Source organism: Arvicanthis niloticus, chromosome 2, assembly GCF_011762505.2.
Source record: "Arvicanthis niloticus isolate mArvNil1 chromosome 2, mArvNil1.pat.X, whole genome shotgun sequence".
NCBI classification, from domain to species: Eukaryota; Metazoa; Chordata; class Mammalia; order Rodentia; family Muridae; genus Arvicanthis; species Arvicanthis niloticus.
Genome location: NC_047659.1, coordinates 27479889 through 27501168, shown reverse-complemented (window position 1 = coordinate 27501168; position 21280 = coordinate 27479889). Strand labels below are relative to the sequence as shown.

At 38.1% G+C, this 21280-nt stretch overlaps 1 protein-coding gene and 1 long non-coding RNA gene across 6 annotated transcripts in view; one reads left to right on the top strand and one right to left on the bottom strand.

Moving 5' to 3' along the window:
• LOC143441306 (uncharacterized) overlaps nucleotides 1-1581 on the bottom strand; it is an 85238-nt gene extending 83657 nt beyond the window's left edge. For 2 of the 3 annotated variants that reach the window (XR_013108591.1, XR_013108590.1), the window contains exon 1: nucleotides 1445-1581. This is a non-coding gene — a long non-coding RNA (uncharacterized LOC143441306). The remainder of the gene's footprint in view (nucleotides 1-1444) is intronic. The other variant, XR_013108592.1, reaches the window with a different exon arrangement.
• Nucleotides 1091-17821, top strand: Mmadhc (metabolism of cobalamin associated D). 3 transcript variants are annotated; one of them, XM_034496279.2, is made up of 8 exons: nucleotides 1091-1580; nucleotides 1943-2000; nucleotides 5374-5518; nucleotides 6997-7214; nucleotides 9257-9362; nucleotides 10360-10490; nucleotides 16385-16471; nucleotides 17307-17821. In XM_034496279.2, the coding sequence occupies exons 2-8, from the start codon at nucleotides 1992-1994 to the stop codon at nucleotides 17499-17501; spliced, it is 891 nt and encodes a 296-aa protein (XP_034352170.1). In that variant the 5' UTR covers nucleotides 1091-1580; nucleotides 1943-1991; the 3' UTR covers nucleotides 17502-17821. The 3 variants fall into 3 exon arrangements, with proteins under 3 accessions (XP_034352170.1, XP_034352166.1, XP_034352165.1); XM_034496275.2 differs by having other exon boundaries at nucleotides 1524-1615; XM_034496274.2 differs by having other exon boundaries at nucleotides 1542-1679.
• The last annotated feature ends 3459 nt before the right edge of the window (nucleotides 17822-21280 follow it).

The following is a 21280-nucleotide window of genomic DNA, read 5'->3' as shown; positions in this document are numbered from 1 at the left end:
AGTTCTAGGACAGTCAGGGCTACATAGAGAAACCCTGTCTTGAAAAACCAAAAAAACAAAACAAAAAAAAATTGAAAAGAATTTTAAATTAATATGAATCCACATTAATATACATAACTGAATGCATAGACAAATGGAAGCAGACATGCCTCCACAAGGCCTCCTGCTGATTTATGAAGCACTCTGAACTCAAACAGGAGAATGACTAGCCACGCCTACAAGCTGGGCCTTACTTCCTCCTTGAACGTCTGTAAAAGAGTAACTTCACAGCGGAGAAGCAGGGTTTTACCTCACCAAGCCGATAATCGGTGATAAATCATATTGACCGTCAGGACCCTTGATGTGATTGAGTAACAAGTACATTTTATATCATTAACCCAAACACTCTTACTTCAGTCAACACATGAGAAAAACAGCAAGTTCCAATCCAGCAAAATGTCTGATGAATACTTCCTCAAACTTCTAAGGTTACTGTATTGGCCTTGATAGACTCAGGTTTTGGAACACTTGGCTGCAAGCTGATATTGGTTTTTTTTTTTTTTTTTTTTTTTTTTGGGGGGGGGGTAGAAGTATTGCTAGAGGAAGTATATTACTGGGCCGGGGAGGTGCTTTGGAGTTTTAAAAGCCACCCACCATCTCCAATGTGCTCTTTGCTTTCTCCTATGGTTCAAGGTAAGAACCCTCAGCTTCTGCTTCAGTCTCTACATTTACTACTTGTGTCCAATCACCCCCATCCCCCAATTTTGGAGTCTTAGAATGGTAAGGCCAAATAAACAACTGCTTCTATAAGTTACTTAGGCCATTGTGTTTAATCACCACAACAGAAAAGCCATTAATATAGTTATCAAAATCATAGAAACTTCAGAATTAACTATGAGGTTCTTTATAAATACATTAGATAAGCTATATGCTATTAATGATACAGTATGTAATGTATGTATGTTTGCCAAGCCTATTAAGAGTCTGATGCTATCGCAGAACTGGGAGAAAAAGAAAAAAAAAAAAAAACCTGTCCTCACAAACAATAGTTCTTGACAAACAGTTGTCATGCAAACAACAGAAGACAGAATCTTCTGAAAGCTGTAGGAAAGTCTTCGACGAGGATAGAGAATCTATCGAAGGGAGTTGGAGTCGGCTTAGCAGTTAAGAACACGAGCTCAGAGGATCCAGCTTCAACTCCCAGCGCCCACATGGCAGCTCCAATTCCAGCAGAACCAACACTCTCTTCTGCACACATATACATGCATGCAAAAAACTCATATGCAAAAAATAACTTTTAAAATTTAAAAACAACAACAACAACAGCAAAAAAATCTGTCCACAGTACCAAAGAGTCAATGAAGCAAAGACTCAGCAGAGACTGGTACTGAGTCCTGTAAATATTCCCAACTTGGTCCCGCCCCGCCTTGATTTCACCAGTTTACCCAGTGAAAGACTAGCTCACCTTACGGAACCCAAGATCATCCTCTACTCTAAGATCGACCGACAGCATCGATGCCTTCGGAGGCAACTACTCAGGCCTGAACGTCAACAGCGCCGCTGCCGGGACCGCGATAGCCGCCATTTTGACAGTGGACAGGGTGAGATCCTAGGCGCCGAGTCCGCGCGGTGACTGGTACGGATGGTTCCCACCCGCGGTCTCTTCTGCACATTCACGGGTGACCGTGCCCCTGCTGTCGGTATTGCCCCCCCGTCGACCCGCCTCTGCCCCGGGTTCTTCCGCTCGCTCCCCACTCAGCTCCGCCCGAGCCTGCTCTCGGAGCGCAGACGTGCTGGGTTCGGCCCGGCCCGAGTGCCGGCGACCGAGTGTTCCCCCGGGTTCCCGGGGACGCCGGGCCCGAAGCCGGGCTTTGGGGAGGGACACGCTGATCCTGCCTGGCCCGAGCCTCTGTCGGTACAGCTTGGTCTGTCACTAGCCTGTTTTGTTTTTGCTCTCTCCCAGGGATACTTTGCAGAGGGGGAAGAATTTGCGTCCGCCTTCTTCACTAGAAATGGCCCATGTAAGTCGCTCTTAGAATAAACTTGTTAGGAAACGGAGGGACGAGTTAGTGATGACGTTGGCATAATGGTCGCCCTAATGTATCAGCAGTGTCGGGGAGCAGAGGGTGTGAAATTAGATTTTTATGCTTTGAGATTAGTTTAGCACATTCTATTAAATTCTGGTGCGTTCGTTTCTCCAATTTAATATTTCCATATTTTATATGCATATAATCCATTTCAATGCAAGCGTCCTTTCAACAGTTCTAAAAAATGACTTCAGAAAGTATTTAAAATGTTTTAAGCCCTTTACAAAAGAAAAAAGGCTTCGGTTAAGCTGAAGTTTTGAAGTTAACTATAGTAACTATAGTCACTTACAGTATAGTAAGTGACCTGACAATTTCTACAAAAACACAATAAAAGTTCTTATTCACACTCCTACACTTGACTGTAAGTGCCCAGATATTATGCACAGCCTACCTTAGATAGTTCATAGGTAAAGGACATCAGAAATATGAAGGCTTTTATTGGAAATAACACAGGATAGGGGGTTGGAAAGAGGGCTAAGCTCTTAGAAGCACAGGCTGCTGTTGCCAAGGACCCAAGCTCGATTCTTAACACCCACAAAGACTGGTCACAACCTTCTGTAACTTCAGTTCTGGAGGACCAGTGCCCACTTCTGGGCTACATCAAACCCCAGGTACACATGTGGAACACATCCTTTTTAAGTAGCACATAATAGTTTTTTGAAAGCTTGAGAAGGTATCGCAAGAGATCCATGGCAAGAGATCCATGAAGACGAGAAAATCGGAGTTTGAGCTCACGTCACCTATGGGGAAAATTGTTTACCTTGGGTTTTGAGAGATGAGTGGAAATTAGATCATTAAAGGTTTAAATTAGAAGATCAGGAATTACATACAAAACAACAACAATAAAAAAAACCCCTACTTTTCCCCTCTGAGTTGTTTAAATATTAGGGTGTCATTTCTGTCCACCTGAATATAATTTGTACAAGGGACATAATATAGGAGGTGACGTTGAATTGGGATATAAAGAAATATTCAGGGATCTTGAATGCTGTACTCAGTAATTTAAGTTCATTCAAGTTGTAATTTAATGACAGCTGTAGTAGAAAAATTAACATGGCAACAATTAGTTGAGGTGGTGTTCCTGCTGCAAAGTATTTGAAGATGTGACTGTAGAGACAAGACCAAAGAGGAGAGACTACCAGTATGAGGCAAGTTTTAAGGTGATTTCTTATCAGCTTGCCCTGAAGGGGTGTGATATGAAGAGTCCTATGATACTGCTACTCTAAAAAGAGGGAGGTTAGGTGGAATACAATAGAATGCTGACATTTGTACTTTGTTTTAAATGAATACAGTAGGATGAATTTATCAAAAGATAACAGTTCTTTATTAGAATGCTGTTTATATTAAATTTAAATGTTACCATTTAGATGTTAAACATAAGGGTGTTGTGTTATATGTGTTATAAATTCTGGGCAGATATTAGTAGTGAAATATGCATATACATATGGCTTTAACGATTTATTTACCATCCTGTGTTTTAAAAATAAATGCCCATATTTAGCATCTAGATGAATTGAACTTGCCACTCTTCTGATACACCGATTTCAAACTTTAGCCCCTTTTTCCTGAAACTCAAAAACTTTTAATACAGTTTCCCAAGTTACATGATTCTCATTGAAGGCATAGGTCTGCTTCCCCGTAAAGTCAGAAAATAACTGCCTCTGAGTTAGTGTGCTCAGATGGCATCAGTTATCCACAAATGGCTGTGACAGAAGACCCCTTCTCTCATGTGAAAGACATATTTCAGTGTGTCTAAGCTCTGAAACGTGGGCGTTCACAACTGTATGGTAACTCACTCCTGATATCCAGGCCAGGCAACATCAGTGGTTTTTTTGTTTTTGGTTTGTTTTTTTTTTTTTTTTTTTTTTTTTTAATGTAAATGGCCAGCCGGCAAATATACCAAGCAGATAGGGCTAACGCTGATGTTATGGTGTAAGAGCGGTCATAGGCAATACGAAAGTGAATGACTACCTGTGTAACAGTGAAACATTGCTTCCCACCAGCTGGATTGGGAAATCATCTGACAACTTCTCCATTAAATATTCTAACCTAAGTATTCTGCTAGAATCTGTCCATGCTTTCATATTTACATATTCAATGATTTAACTCAGTCAGGGGGATAAATGTAAGATCGGAAAACATAGTACAAAGATATGCCAAACTTAAGGAAAGTGAGTGTTGCCACCAGACTAAGAGGAAATAGTAGCCTGGGGGTTGATTAGCCCAGTCTGCAGCAGGAAAGGATTGAGAAGGAAACATTTAGGTCCAAGGATAAACTCTCCACTCTCTGGTTTAAGGATCTTACTAGTTGTTCTACATTTTAATATTTATTAAATAAGGTAGTGTTTAGAGAATCACTTTGTGACCTTTATTGGAAAAAACACACGTTTATCCCAAAATAATGTTTGCTCTAATGTTTGTGTTGGGACCTAAGGGGAATGTGAAGGAAAGAGTTGATCTGGGAGTGGGAGCGTGATTACAGGACTGCAGCAAGCCAAGTGCGCCATAGGCAACCCAGGGAAAGTCAAGGCTCAAGGGTTTTTTAATACAAAAAAAAAACTTTCTGTTTTAAAATACAGAAGGTTGCATAATTTGTTGGATTAGTTTTTTGCCCTGTGGATCAACAGCAGGTAGCATCAGTCCAAAGTTGAACAGGAAGTTATTAGCTACGCATCCCCATAAAAGTGTTTGCAGAAGCAAAGCTTTGCAAGAAGCAAAACTACGGTAGCCTTTGTGCAAGGTTACAGTTTGGGTAGTCTGTGTGAGAGTTCATTTAATGTCCTCAGAGACCTCCCTACATCTCAGCATGACTTCCTTGATGGGGTTTGGCATAGGTGGCCCCTTTTTGTTCTGACAACTATCAAGAGTGTTTTGATTTTAATTTTAAGTACACATATTGTTTGTTACATAGTAAGTAGTCCACAGAGGTAGTAATATAGTAAGTGTTGTTTTTAAAAGATATAACACAGTGGGATGAATTAACTGACTGCATAAACTGAGAATCTAAATTTGACTTTGCACCCATGTAAAAGTCCAGGTACATGCTTATAACACCAGCACTTGGGGAGATGACAGTAAGGTCACTGGGACTTGATGACCACCATAGTATCTCCTCAGCAGTAAGGTAGAGAGTGCTAGAACAGGACTCCTGCTGTTCTCCTCTAGGCTTCTGAGTGTACCCAAGCACACACCTGTGCAGTCATCATACACATGCATGCACTCACATACAAAGATAAAACACAATGTGAAGGTCTGTCAGAATTTATTATTTATAGCCAAAAAATGTCAATTTCTCTGTTATTATTAGGTGCTCTGTAACAGAGCCAGACTGGTTTCCTATCTCCCAGGATTTTGTTCTTTAATGAAAAGAGTTATCAATCCAAGAGCCTTTTCAACTGCAGGATCTTCAGGCTCTGATGAGTCTCATGTGGCCAGTGCACCTCCAGATATATGTAAGTGAAAGATTTATTGCCTTTATTATATATATATATATATATATATATATATATATATATATATATATATATGTGTGTGTGTGTATGTATGTGTATATATATATATATATACATATGTATATGTGTATATATATATATACATGCTTGTTTCAAACCTTTATGTTGGGCTTTCTCTAGTAGTTTTTCTTGGAGTTTTATATTTTTTTTAAACTTTTGCTCTATTGAAAATAACGTTCTGCCTAGATATATCAGAAAGATAAAAATATTACAAAAATATATTAAAACAATGTTCTTTATAGAATTATATGCCAGTAAACATATAACTGAAATATTATGAGTTAAGAGTTCATTTGATATACTTAATCTCCAGAATATCATAGTTTGGTACACAGTGTACTGTGTATTTCCTGCATGTATTACATGACTAAGAACTACAGCTCACTAACAACAGGAAAGAGATCATTGTATAGTCTGTTGCTACCTGAAGGCAATTGTCAAAATTCAACGTTAAGTGCATATTGTATTCATACTGTCATAAAGCTAAAAAAAAAAATACTAAATTGAGCCATTGGAAGTCCAGTACTATCTACACTTGGGTCCAAAACTTCTAGTTTGTTTTTTTTTTTTTTTTTAAGACTTTATTTTTATTTTTACTTCTATGATTGGGAGTGGCTCTGTGTGTGGATGTGTGCATGTGAGGGCAGGTACTCACAGAGGAGTAATGTAGTAAGTGTTGTTTTTAAAGGATACATACTCAGAAGAGTGCTCAGGCCCCTGGAACTGGAGTTACAGGCGGGCCCCACTTGGTTCAGGAACTGAACTTAGCATGTCTTAAGCTCAGTATGCACTCTTAATCGCTGAGTCATCTTACCAGTCCTAAAACCAGTTTCATGAACTTAGTTTCTTTCTGTCACCTGACATACACAGTCTTCCTGAACCAGGTCTTTTGATTTTGTAAGCTATGAGGTAATTACAGTTCTTTGCTAAAGCTTGTCAGTGAAGCAGGCATTTTGTATGTTTAATTTGTATTTGTTGAATTATTTACTTGACATCTTCAGTGCCTCTTTTAATCTGTTATTTGCATCACTATCATACTAAAATATTTTAATTATGGTACTTTCTTGATAAATATTCTTTATTATTTCTCTCAGCAGCAGTTTCTAAATTATGAGTCATTGTCCAAGGCTGTTTAAAGAGGATAGGTAGTGATTAGAAAGTTGTTAAAAATTATACATTTCATACTTCAAAATTTATAATTCTTGCTAAAAAAACCAAAGGCTTTTAGAAGCTTAACCTAATGTGTCCCAAAAGTATTAAACATGGAATTCATGTTCCTTCCAAACCTTTACTATGATTTAAGATGAGCAGTCATTTAAAGCCCTACAGTTTCCCTGGTTTTGATTTTTGTTGTTTTTATAACTCCCCAGTTTATATTACCTGAAGACTAACCTGTGTATGACCCGTGTTCCCTTCAGGCTCCCGAACAGTGTGGCCTGATGAAACTATGGGACCCTTTGGACCTCAGGACCAGAGATTCCAGCTTCCTGGGAATATAGGCTTCGATTGTCACCTCAATGGGACTGCCTCACAGAAGAAAAGCCAGGCCCATAAAACTTTGCCTGATGTTCTAGCAGAGCCTCTTTCAACTGAAAGACATGAGTTTGTGATGGCACAGTATGTGAATGAGTTCCAGGTTGGTTGCTAGTACTGCCACATTGCTTTTCTATCACTGTGTACGTTTTACTGAGGTGGAAAAAAGGCAGAGTTGATAAAAGCAGCGTGACCAGCTTCACTCTGTTGATAGTTCCTCCAGAGTACGTTTCTGGGAACTACTTATTCCAAATGTGACTGCTGAATTGTTTTCTGTATTGTTAAAGACTAAGGTTTCTTGTCTTTCTAAAATTCTAGTAATTCTAAAATTACTTATGGAGCAGTGATGATGGCACATGCCTGTAATTCCATACCTGACCAGTAGGAGGAAGATCTCTGTAGGTTCAAAACTAGCCTGACCTACATTGTGTGTTCGGACCACCTGGGGCAATTATATCTTGTCAACTAAAAAGAAAGCAGTATAAATGTTTGACTTTAGGGGGGAAGAAAAGAAAAACAAATTCTAAAGGATAAGGAGACAGTTTTTGGTTTTTTTGCTTTTGGGGTGTGTGTGTGTGTACATGCACATGTCCAAATGTCTGTGCAGGTATACTTGCTCAGCCGGCATGAATGGAGTCCACAGTTGATGCAGGAGTATTTTCCTTAGTTGCTTCTCCATGTTACTCTTCGAGGTAGAGTCTGTCACTGTGTCAGAGCTTTCTGTTTTGGCAAGGCTGGCCAGCAAGGCCCCCAGCATCAGACACGGATGTGTGCCTCCATGCCTAGCACTGTAGGTGGATGCTGAGAATCCAAACTCAGATCCTCATGTTTACATTAGAATACTTCCTCAGCCCTGTGTTATAATTGTGTAACTGGAGTTCTTGTATTTGTTTGTTTGCTGTTTGTTTTAGCTGTTTCAAGACAGGGTTTCTGTGTGTAACAGTCCTGGCTATCCTGGAACTCACTTTATAGGTCAGGCTGGCCTCTGACTCAGAGATTCATCTGCTTTTGCCTCCCAAGGGTTGGTGTTAAAGGCATGTCCTGCTACACTCGGCTCACCATTATTCTTGGAAATAGAAGGCTACATACATTTCAGAGTTTTGGTCCAGCTCCTAAGATATAACATTGCTACATAGTTTAACTAGAGGGGTTTTTGTTTGGTTAGTTGGTTCGATTTTTGTGATAGTAATGAGTTTCTGTTTGTTTTTAAAGACTTTTTTTTTTTAATTATGTGGTATATATGTCTGTGTTTGGGTCTCTGCACATGAGTACAGGTACCCATGTAGACAGGAGGCATCAGATCCTGTGGAGCTGGAGTTACAGGTGCTTGTGAGCTGCCTGAAGTCCCTGTTAGGAACTGAACTTGGGACACCTGCAAGAGCAATCATAGTCTTAACTACTGAACCAGCTTGGCTGCCCCTGCTGGTACAGATTTTTAAATACAACTATATTATTTGGTACACTAGTCTCTCAAACTATGTTTTGTATTGGATGCCAGGACATTGGGATGTTGTTGACTTCCTGGATCTTTTTGTATCAGATTCTTGTTCAGTCTTCTCGTTTTTGTTCTTCCTCTTTGTACCAAATACTTGATCTTTCTCACAAATTCTTTTCTTAATCTTCTCATTTAAGTTATTCTTTAGTCACTAGGTCATTGGCATTTTTGGTTGCTGCTATTTCGGCTTTTCCTGAATCCTGCTAGCAAAGCCTTTTCCTCCCATACTCCATCCCTCGGAGCTTTAATACTGTAGCAACGTCATGTTGAACCGCAGTTCTTATAAATGCTGCTTTTCTTCTGCTACATCTGTTATATTTGAGGGTAAAAGCATAAGATATGGCTAAATTTCAACTAGGTAGCTACCTTAACACTTTCTATAGCCAAAGCTATATGAGTCAACTTACATTATTTTATAAATTAGCATCATCCCAATTTTACAATAATTCAGTGCCACCTAAATATCACAAAAGGTAACATTGTAACATTTTTGTTACAGCATTTCAGCCTGTTTCTTAGCCAAATTCTGTTCCTATCAAATGCCAGAATATTAGAGAAATATTAATATTTAAATAAAGTTAAATTCTTAAGAAATATGGTATGTTATTCACACTCAAATTTTTCCTTTCATCCTTGTTCTTGTCCCCAAGGATAACGATGCGCCTGTTGAGCAAGAAGTTAACAGTGCAGAAACTTACTTTGAAAGTGCCAGAGTTGAGTGTGCAATCCAGACATGTCCAGAACTGCTGCGGAGAGGTATTGTACTTTCTGAATTGAAACGCAAAATGAGTATTAGATAATGGTAGTAATGTCTTCATGTGCTTAATGAGGGACTTAAGGTACTTGTAAGGTCATTTGTTGATATTTATTGTCTGTCTAGCAATGACTGTTGATCTCTGACATCTGAATTCATGTTCACTAATACAGGAATAATAGGATTTATAGTAACTTTTCCCTTAAACTTTATGTTTCTACCCTTGTAACTATGATTTTTAAGTTTATATATAATATGCAAAGAAAATTCTTTGAGAATTTCATACAATCAATTTGGATTATATTTATCTCCATTCCTCTCTGTTGTTGAGGGTCCAACCACCTACCTGAACTATTCCCAGCCCACCGTACTCTGTATCTTTCACTTTTTAAAAAATAAACTATGGAGTCTGTTTGGTGCTGCCAAGAGCATGGCGAGCCTACCAGAAGCCACATCATTAAAGAAAACTGAGTCGTCTTCCCCTAGATGCCATCTGCTGTCCATAGTGCCTCAGTTAGGGGTGAGGACTAGTGACCCTCTCTTTGCTTCATGCTGGAATGTTAATAGTTTTGATTTTGTGCAAGTCTTCTGCATAGCTTCTCTGAATTCATAGGTATAGGTCCTATCATGTGCTATCCTTCCTGAATTCTGGGAGCTGTTGTGGTGTAGATGTCCCATTGGTGGCTGTATATTCAGTCACTTATTCTCTGCATGTTGGCAGTAGTCAGAAAACTTTTAATAATAAATTCATCTGAAAATGATGTCAAATCAAAACAGCATGATGTAGCTTAACCCTCAGGGTTGTTCGTATCACTATCTCAGCTCACCCTGTAAAGCTGCATTCATTTCACTCTTCAAAAGCAGCACATGTGTAGGCTTGTAAATCTGCCGTGGCAGAATAGAACAGTTTCATCATAGGAAGTTATTTCTAGGGACTAGAGCTCTTCATGTAAAGCTAATTGTTTGTTTTCTTCTTGGGATTTATATTACTGGTTTTAGATTTTGAGTCACTTTTTCCGGAAGTGGCTAATAGCAAACTGATGATCCTGACTGTAACCCAGAAAACTGAAAATGACATGACTGTCTGGAGTGAAGAGGTAGAGGTTGAGAGAGAGGTGCTCTTGGAGAAGGTAATTCTTCAGTGTCCTTGTAATGTAACATTGTCATACTCAAATGCCACTACACCAGTCATGCTGACACATAATTATGAAAATCCCTCTCACATGCAAAGAAACTAGCACTTGTGCTGGATCTCTGAGCCGAATTAATAATACACATTGAAGTTACTTTAGATTTAGACTGCTGTCCTACTATTGAGTGATCGGTTTCTGTTTGGTTGGTTTTTTTTGGGTTTTTGTGTGTGGGGTTTTTTTTTATTGTTGTTTTGTTTTGTTTTTGGGGTGTTTGTTTGTTTGTTTGTTTTGTTTTCAAGACAGGGTTTCTCTGTATAGCCCTGGCTGTCCTGGAACTCACTCTGTAGACCAGGCTGGCCTCAAACTCAGAAATCCGCCTGCCTCAGCCTCCCAAGTGCTGGGATTAAAGGCGTGTGCCACCACTGCCTGGCGGTTGTTTTTTGGGTTTTTTTTGTTTGTTTTTTTTTTTTTTTTTAAGAATTATTTATTTTATACACACACACACAAATGGATATGTTGCTGTCTTTAGACACACCAGAAGAGGGCATCTGATCTTATTACAGATGGCTGTGAGCCACCATGTGGTTGCTGAGAATTGAACTCAGGACCTCTGGAAGAGCAGGCGGTGCTCTTCCAGCCCCTTCAGCCTGTGTGTGTGTGTGTGTGTGTGTGTGTGTGTGTGTGTGTGTGTTTAACCTGCCTTTAAGAGAACAATATAGCAGCAACCTTACTTGACTTGGATTTTCCATATGATCAGCTTTTATAACCAAAACTACTGCATACCTGTAATCTTATGTACTCTTTTGTGCTCTGACCCAGAATAATAAATGTGTATGTTTGTGTTGTAATAATCATTTGTGAAAGCAGCTAACAGTTTGGAAGAAACCTTACACAATAAATAACCACCATAAATGCTGGGAACAGCACACAAATATCATTTTATAAGTGAATGTTGGCCTTCCTGATTGTTTCTGACATAATCCCTTGTAAAACTCTGTTAAAGATTTCTGTAAAGTATCCTTCATTTCTTCCCCCATGTGAGGCTTTTCTGTGCCAAAAAGTAAATACAGAGCAAAAGCCCATTGGGGACACGGACCTAGGGACAGATAAGACACGACAACATTCAGGCAGGAACAGATCCAGTCTCATGGAGCTGACAGGTTTATAGATAAGCCAGAAACCGTAAGCTACAGGGAGACAAGTAAAGACTTCAAATCAGGGCTCTCTGTTAAACTACCCAACAACAGTACATCCTGGTAATCCTTGAGTTACCACTAATGCATTTAGCCAATGCAACTACTGTCTTTTGCGTGAGATAAATTGTCTTTCTGGTTTGTATTTGTTCTGTGAATTATTTCAAACACTGAAGAAACAGCACCGTTTTTTCAAGGAAAAAAAAAAATGCTGCTTTCAGGGGCTGCAGAGATGGCTTAGCAGCCAAGAGCACTTGCTGCTCTTCCAGAAGACACAGATTTGATACCCAGTGTCCACGTGGTGACTTGTAACTTTAGTTTCAAGGGACCCATTGGCCTCTATGGCTTTCATAAGCACCATACATGCATATTGTCACAGACATACATGCAGGCAAAGTAGCCATACACATGGCTTAAGTAAATAATGTTGTCCAATGCCTTCTTTCTTAATATTCTTGAAACATTGAGTTCTACTTATTCCTTTTCCAAATTTTTCTAAAATATATTACTCCATAACCTATCAAGTAAATACTGAGAAGCAACCCAGTTACCTCTAAGGAGTAAGTAATAACACTGAACAGTGTGACAGAATACCATAATGTACACATCTTCTTTCTTGCCCTTTGCTTTTAACCTAAAGATATGTTTTGATACTTTTCTATACCAGTATATGTAGATATATTTTATTTCTTCCATAAAATATTCATTGTATTATGAGTAAACTAAAATTTTGAAATTATTTTAAGATTTCTTTTGTAATTTTTAAATTGAAAATTCAACTTTGTTGTTACTGACACAGCTGTGAAAATCATTGTTATATCCATTTTTCTGAGCACTAATCTCCATAGACTCCTAGATAGAAGATGGCTGAATTACTGTCATTTTAAATTTTGATAGATGCTTATGATATGCCTACCCCAGAAATTAACTTAATATATATGCTATGACCCTACCTTACCTTCTACCTTAGCATTCTTTTTATCAATCAGATAAAATGTTCAGATAGTTACTTATATACATATATCTTTAATAATTCAAAACTATGTGGTAATTACCTTAAATTTGATGATGGGTAAGATGAATTTTTCTGTAGGACAAGAGAGAGTATTTCTCTGTGTGATAGATTAAGAATGACTCATTTACGAGTGCCTTAGCCTCCTCCAGTTGAAAAATCCCCTTGCTGGTTTTCATGCAAGATAGTGTCAGGCATTGTATTATTTATTAGGGTTAACTAGATGGTTTTCTTCATTTGTGATAATATATTAAAGTTTACATATTCAGCAGTATTTTATGGTAATAACGTGTTACTCAAATGTACCACATAGAGTTTACTAATACATGTCATAGTACTTTAACAGATGTGAGCATATTTGTTATATCCTAATTAAGTTGGAATTATATAGAAGCATACAACATTCAGGCTTGTGGATGGCCTGCACCTTTGATCCCAGCACTCAGGAGGCAGAGGCAGGTGGATCTATGGGAGTTTGGGGCTATATAGCCAGTTCTACGATAGCCAGGGAAACATAGTGAGAGAGACCTTATCTAAAAACATACTTTCAGACTTAAGAGAATTAAAGTAGGCAGTATTAACAGACATCTTATTTATATATTAAAAGCTTAATAAATGTATAGTTCTTGGCACATAGTGACCTGCCACAGAGGTCATTCTTCTAATTTGGTATTGACTCCAATATAGTTCTTTCAGATTCCTGTGGCAAGTGTGAAGTTTGACTTGTACAAGCTAAATTTCTTGAAAAAACATTTTAATTGAAGTATGTTAATGAATTTATTGGAACCACTTGTAACATATTCTGCATGTCCAATTCTGATTTTTTTCCAGCAGATGTCAGTGTTTGCCTTTGATGAATAGGGAGGACTTTGTTGTCATGCTGGCTCAGGAATACAAGGCTCCTTCTTACTGGTTTTTGTCAGTCATCTGGCTGTTTTTGAAAACTGTACTATTTTAGATTCAGTTTGATTACTAATTATATGACAGTAGTGTGAATAAGTCCATTCCAGCTTGATCTGGTCTGCCTCATTAGTGCCAACATGGTAGCCTCCTATAAACTTTAACAAGTTCCAATAAGAGCAAGGCAATAACTTTGATTAGAGTGTATTTATAAGCCTACGATAGAGCTGAGTTTATGTTAGCAGTACATTATTTAATGATTAACAGTTATCACTGATACTTCAGATTAACAGTTGTTATAAACAAAGGTATGTGAATATGGTCTCTTTCAAAATATTTTTTTATACTTTTGCCTTTTGCTTAAAGGAAGTTTTTTTTAAAACTTCTGATGTTGCACAGGGGGGCCATTATTAAGGAAAATAATAGTTACTCTGCAGAGTTACTGGGCTACCTCCACAGTCAAGTTGATAATCAAGACAGTTAGTAAGTGTCTAACAGGTAAATAGCATCTGTAGGGAAGCAGTGGACCAGGAGATGGTTCATATCCCAGGCAGGTTGGCCAGGTGCTGTGAGATTTTATCACACTACTCAGAATGGCTTGACAATTAAAACCTACAAATTATTTAATCATTTCTAAAATTTCTAGATCAGTGTGTTTTGAGGGCAGTTGACCACACATAACAAAAACCATAAAAAATAAATCCTTAGATGGGGGACTTGTGTGTTACAGGCATCTTGGACAATCCATCTTAGCTCTAAGCTCTGCCTTGAACTGTTAAAACAACCATAGATATTAAATACATGAATAGATGTAGCTGTGTCAGTAAAATGACTTATCTAAACAGGTAGTGAGTTTGACTTGCTCTGGGACTGTAATTTGCTAGTGTTTGGTATAGAATATTCTGCATTCCTGAGTCTTGGCCATTAGAGTCAGTGTCAGCTAAATGCCAGAAGTGCTGTGTCTCTTCACTCTTGACAGACCAGAAATCCATGTTCCCCAGCCTATGTGATCCCTGCAAATTACCTTTCAGTTCTCAAGTTTCAAATGGGTATTTGCTAGGCCTGCTAGAATAATCTTGCCTCTTGCTTACTCAGCTCAGCTTTTTTCTAAGTAGCCAGGGTACTCAGGAGTGCGATGTGTGTCTACCTCTGCATTAGTTGCCAGACAAATTGTAGGTGTTTCAGCCGCCCAGAATTCTTATATTTTTGTCTCCTTAACTTGGTGACATCACCACTTTGCTTGGATTCCACTTTGTCCTAGTTTACTTTCTGTTGCTGCAATTAACACCCAACCTAGCTTGGGGAGAGAAGAGTTGATGTGGCTTACGTGTACTGATCACAGGTGAGACTGAGGGAAGTCAGGGCAGGGATTTAAAGCAGGAACCTGGAGGCAGGAACTGAAGTAGACAACATGGAGAAACACTGTTTACTGGCTTGCTTTCCAAGTCTTGTGCAGCCTGCTTATATAACCCAAGACCACCTGTGTAGGGGTGGCACCATCCATAATAGGCAGGATCCTCCCATGTGTATCATCAATCAAAAAAATGCCTCACAAAAAAAAAAAAAAAAAAAAAAACTTGCCTATGGACTAATCTGATGGAGACATTTTTTCATCCTCCTCCCAAAAAAACTCTAGCTTGTGTCAGGTTGACAAAAATGGGCATGCACTCATGCTTTTAAATATGTTTCTAGAGATGAAGGTTGGCATTCGCTCCCATTTTCTCAAACACCAGGACTTTTGAGGCATAAGAATAGTTGCCTTGCATATTTTGATCAGTGTATAGCTTTCAACAGGATATAGAGTTTTGGTCTCTGTTGCAACTAGAGTAAAGGCATGCCCTTGGGATTTAGACATCCATGTGCCTTTTGTCAGCAGGATAGTCTAGACTTCAGCTTTTCACTACTAACAGTTCTGGTTGGCAAGTACACCATAGAAATCAAGATAGTAAGACCAAAGTCCTGATGTGTACATGAGATATTCACATGTATACACAACATCTGTAAGTTTATTCCTCTGCTCCACCTTCCTGTGCATTCAGGTTTTGTTTTGTTCTATGTAATATGCTAGTGATTTATCCTAGGGCCTTGGGCAAACTTCATGATTGTACTATGTCATACTCCCATTTTAATTGCCTTTTCAGGGATATTTTGTGGTTATATGGGTGGATAGATACATTTGAAAAACACACAATCATTGAATCTTTCACAGCTTCATTTATTTATAGGTGTTTTGTCTACATTTATGTCTATGCCTGGTGCCCACAGAGGCTAGAAGAGGACGTCAGATCCTCTAGAACTGTTATGCAGTTGTAAGCTGGCATGTGGGAGCTAAGAATCAAACCCAGGTCTTTTGGAGGAGCAGCCCTTAACCACAGGACTGTCTCTCCAGCCCTGCTTCACAACTTCTATTAACCAGTAGATAGGTTAGCTCTTTTTTTTTTCCCCCACTTTTTGCTTATCTATTTGTGATCTTCATTATACCAAAAAAAAAAAAAAAAAAGCTATGGTTTCAAGTTTAGGGCATATGAGTTAATAATACAGAAGTGATTTGGATATACTTTGTAAAGAAAGAGATTTGAAGAAAAGTATAACATTTAGGTTTTATTACAGAGGTTAAACTTTTTTGAAGTCGCAAAAATCTGACTTTACAGTCTTAATTTGTCTTTTTTATTAATCCAGTAGTTTTCTTTGAAGCAAAAGATACTCATTTAACTTTTATTTTAAGAAATATAAACTAATCTAAGTGCTGTTGGGTTGAACCCTGACTTCACCTCTTTCCCCTGTAGTTCATTAATGGTGCTAAGGAAATTTGCTATGCTCTTCGGGCTGAAGGGTACTGGGCTGACTTCATTGACCCATCGTCTGGTTTGGCAGTAAGTAAATATATTTTGAAAGCCATATTTTATGGAGTAGATACAGTTCTTATTATAAAATTGTAATTGTCCTATTAGCCAAAACAAAACAAGAAAATCTGTTTAGACTTTTTTACAACTCAAAATATTATCCAAAGAAGTAGGATTACTATAAGTTCATTGGTTTTGCTATTCTAGGAGACACATACAGCACTGTTTTTGTTAATGATTAATTGATAGATAGATAGATAGATAGATAGATAGATAGATAGATAGATAGATAGATAGATAGAAAGAAAGAAAGAATTTATTTACTCTTTGTAAGCTAAAGCTTAGAAAGTACTGTGGTCTAGTCTAGTTTCTTAAAGGACCAAAGTATTTGAAGTTAAGAAAATATAAAGTGCAAAAAAATAGGGAAGTAACTTTTTGGAAGTTTTTATATACTTGTGGTCACATACTTCAGCCACAAGAAGTAATAAATTCATTTTTTAATTTTAAGCTAGAAATATATACTTTTTGCTTCTCAGTCAAGTACAGTGTCATATAGACTAGAAATCCCCTTTCATAGAAGAGATGGAGATGAATTATACATAATTCTCTTGGGTTTCATTAATCTTTAAAGTTTGTATAATGCTATACATTTAATTCTAGGTAGCTTGAATTTTCCTAAATGATTCATTTTCCATTTTCAGCATGCATAAGAACTGGGAAGGGTATATTAGAATTGTTTAGGGTTTGCATGTCACTTTTTATGGCTAAAAAATACAATGAAACAGATAAACATTTGCATTTACATGAATTTTCTTACAGTGTCTTCCTAATGAAAAAAATTTACTTCATTTTTTATTTCCTCTAGTTTTTTGGACCATATACAAACAACACACTTTTTGAAACAGATGAACGGTACCGGCATTTAGGATTCTCTGTTGATGACCTTGGCTGCTGTAAAGTGATCCGTCATAGTCTCTGGGGCACTCATGTGGTTGTGGGAAGCATCTTCACTAATGCAACAGCAGACAGCCATATCATGAGGAAGCTCAGTGGAAACTAGCAAGTGGCACTGTGATAATTGCAGCACTCTTTGTCTGTAATGGATTGCTCTATATAAACACTGTCACGGACCTCAGCTTCTAGAGGATTCTTGTTTTTAGGTATTTATTTCATTTATGGGTTTACATCGACAGATGACGTGGGGTTTCAAAATTGCAAATGCTAGTTCATTTTCTGGAGTACATGTTGAACACATCCATATTCTGGAAAATGAGATCATCAACTTGTAACCAAGGTATGTATGGTCTCGTAGTGTTAATTCTCCCCTTTATTGGGAAAACTTTAATTATTTTTTCCAAAAATAAATCATACATTTGTCTATGATGGCTTGTGTGTTTTTTTTTCATTTCAGTAGCTTAAATTGTACAGCTATTTAGCATGTTAAACTACAGCATTAAATTTTAAGTTGTTTTTAGTACCATTGATAATTCTAGATTCACTGAAGACTTTACTCTTCTGCTATTTTTTAACTGCTAATCAAACTGGCTCTAGTTTATCATTTTGGAACAATGTTATCAGGAAGTGTACTGGCTGATTTTGTGTCAACTTGACACAAGGTCTTAGAGTTATCACAGAGAAAGGAGCCTCCCTTGAGGAAATGTCTCCACATGATCCAGCTGTAAGGTATTTTCTCAATTACTGATCAAGGGTGGGACTGTGGTGCCATCCCTGGGCTGGTAGTCTTGGGTTCTATAAGAAAGCAAGCTGAGGAAGCCAGTAAGTAACATCCCTCCATGGCCTCTGCATCAGCTCCTGTTTCCTGATCTGCTTGAGTTTCAGTCCTGACTTCCTTTGGTGACCAACAGCAATGTGGAAGTATAAGCTGAATAAACCCTTTCCTCCCCAACTTGCTTCTTGGTCATGACGTTTGTACAGGAATAGAAACCCTGACTAAGACAGGAACTAATAATAGTAAAAGTAGTACATCTTTTATGTATAAAGTGTATGTCTCATTCTTAGACTAAAAACAATTACTTACCCTGTAGTTGAGACAGTTAAATGTAATTTATTTTCAGATGAGTTGATGTCTCAGCTCCAGTCACATCCCTACCTTCATCATTCCAGAGGTGTCTCATTCTCTATTGCTCTACAGAGCTTATTACACTGTTACAAAGTCTAAACGAATCATCTTTTGTCGCTGAGCCTCCTGCCAATGACTTGATAACAGTAGGAAGCGGTTGGTGATTGGGTACTACAATACAGGAAAATGCTTCAGGTATCCATTTCATCTTACACAAGAGCACACAAACATGATATAGTTAATACTATCTGACTAAATGTGACACAGCTAATGTAAGACCCAGCGCAGGAACATGGCTGTGATTCTTATATTTACAGGTGTCTATTTACTCTTAATGGCAAAACGAGATCTACTAAGCATCCGAAGGGTGGCAGGATAGCATCTGAAGGGTGGCAGGATAGCATCCGAAGGGTGGCAGGATAGCATCTGAAGGGTGGCAGGATAGCATCTGAAGGGTGGCAGGATAGCATCTGAAGGGTGGCAGGATTTAAGCTGAGAGAACTTTAGGGTTGACGAGTTCTAGTTGCTGCATTTAGTAACCAAACAGGAATTGTACTCCGCATGCTTGAAATTCCTTTCAAAGTTTACTGAAATACAAATCTTTAAATTTTTAATTAATACATACCTAAAAATGCTCCACTTCAAACAGTTCTCTGGCTTCAGATTTAAAACATGTTTGTCTTTCTTGGCCTTGCATCACTTTGAACACCAACTGAATTCTCATACTTGAACAGAAGTGCTTTTTTTTTCAGGGCTGATTCTATTATTGCTTGAAGTAGAGTGTCCCACCAGCACTGCTTACACTTTGAGGGGACCTCTTTATTTGGGGGCCTATTCAATACAGTGTATGGTTTGTTTGGCATCACCCTGGCCTCTGATTACTGAGATTTGCAAACCCCTGACGGGAACAAAACATTTCCAAGCATGGCAGTATTGAATTAAGAGATAGCACTTTCCTTTTTGAAGTCAGATAGAGCCAAGTGTAACATTTTATCTAACAGTTCTTCATGCACTTGAGAACCTTATACCACAATTCGAGCTATATAGTTGGGTTACCCTAAGATAGTATTTCATAATTTACCTCCACATTCAGAGATTAATCTCATTAACCCAAAGGGTTTGTGCATCAGTGTTTTGTTTTAGCTTTTAGCTTTCTGGGCATGGGGGTTGAACCACTACTGTGTTCTAAAATACAGCAAGAGTGGGTGAAAGGGGTATTTAAGGAAGTAAGAGGAGAATGCGGTGGATTGACTATATTAAAGACAAATACAAAATGAGAGCTTTAGGATTTTACATTAAGAACAGCCTAATCACATCCAAATCAGTTCCAGGACGTTTATCAGTTAGCCTTACTGACTACTGATCTTTTCTCTTCTGCGGTGGATAGTAACTGGTTAACTGCACACTATTTTGAACTTTATCTTTTCTTTCTCCTATAAAGCATAGTCCTTGATTAACACCATATAATTTTGCTCTATATAAAAAACAATTTTTTGAGGTTTGGTTTTGGTTGGTCTTAAATTTTACTTCTCATATCTGGGAAATAAAACTCAATTTTGTACTAAAACAGCACTAAACTCCCTTTCCTCGTGGTTGGGTATTTTAAACTTTAGTAAGGTATCTGTCTTCCTTTATGTCAGTAGTATACCTACCTGTAAGTTATACAGGTTATAAGGACTTAAAATAAGGCTTCAAGCATTTTGCTCCAAATTACTCCTGGAGGTTAGAACCATCCCATACCACGTGGCCACTCCTTCAGAGAGCTCATGAAGTGCTTGGTTCGTTCCTGGCTAAGGGAGTAGGAAGGTGACAAGGAATGGACTTTGCAGAGTGTGCTTCCGGCTAGCAGATTGAGGAAAGGGTTGTCACACGTACCTTCTGCCGTGCACACAGATTACTTCCCAATGGATTGTAGGTCTACATGTGAACGATTAAGACTTTTAGCAAGAAAATTACTTTTGTGAATTTAAAAAATAGGCAAAAAAAGTTCTATGAAACAGTATAATAGTGCAAAGGAAATTTGATAAATCTGATTGTATTAAAGTTAAGACTTTTTGATCAAAAACCATGACGAACGCAGCTAAGAGTTGGATTACATGCACACACAAATTGAGCAGTTTACATAGCAGAAAACTCATGTTCACAATAAAGAAGCCCTAAAATTGGTAAGCAAAAAAAAAAAAAAAAAAAAAAAAAAAAACCTAAAAAATTTTTACAAAGAAAAGTAACCCAAATGGCCAATAAATATGTGGTCTGTTCCATAAATCATCAGAAATACAATTAAATCCACAATACTGTATTACATGCTCTCCAGACTGGCTAAAATGAAAAATTACATCAAATACTGACAGTTACACTGTGGGGTGAGGCATGCCCTCAGCAGAACTAACTGCATGTGCTCTGACGGCTATGTCAGTGCTTTGATCTTGTAAGTATACAGGAGTCTTAGCTGCTGAAGTGAGAAACAGCCGAATGCCCATCAATACCGGACAATGTGTCAGCATGGCCAACTCACATAAATGCCATGGTAAAACAATGCAGATATGTTTATGATTACTTGAAACAAAAAGGAAGAAAAGGCAGGAAAGAGTTCCAAAGCAACAAAACAAAGCAGCTACTGGTGTCCAGTCAGCGATTACCCAGGAAGGGGAGGCAGTGCTTTTGGATCTGGAATAAACTGCAAAGGCTCATGTTAAATTTAAAGGCTCACTGCAGGTGGTAGAACCTGTCAGAGACAAGTCCAAGTGGAAAGAAGTTAA

Excerpts from the sequence above, each read along its gene's own strand:
- Mmadhc (XM_034496279.2), top strand. Across the intron at positions 5,519-6,996 it reads CAGTGCACCTCCAGATATAT|GCTCCCGAACAGTGTGGCCT; the intron begins GTAAGTGAAAGA and ends TGTTCCCTTCAG. Across the intron at positions 7,215-9,256 it reads AGTATGTGAATGAGTTCCAG|GATAACGATGCGCCTGTTGA; the intron begins GTTGGTTGCTAG and ends CTTGTCCCCAAG.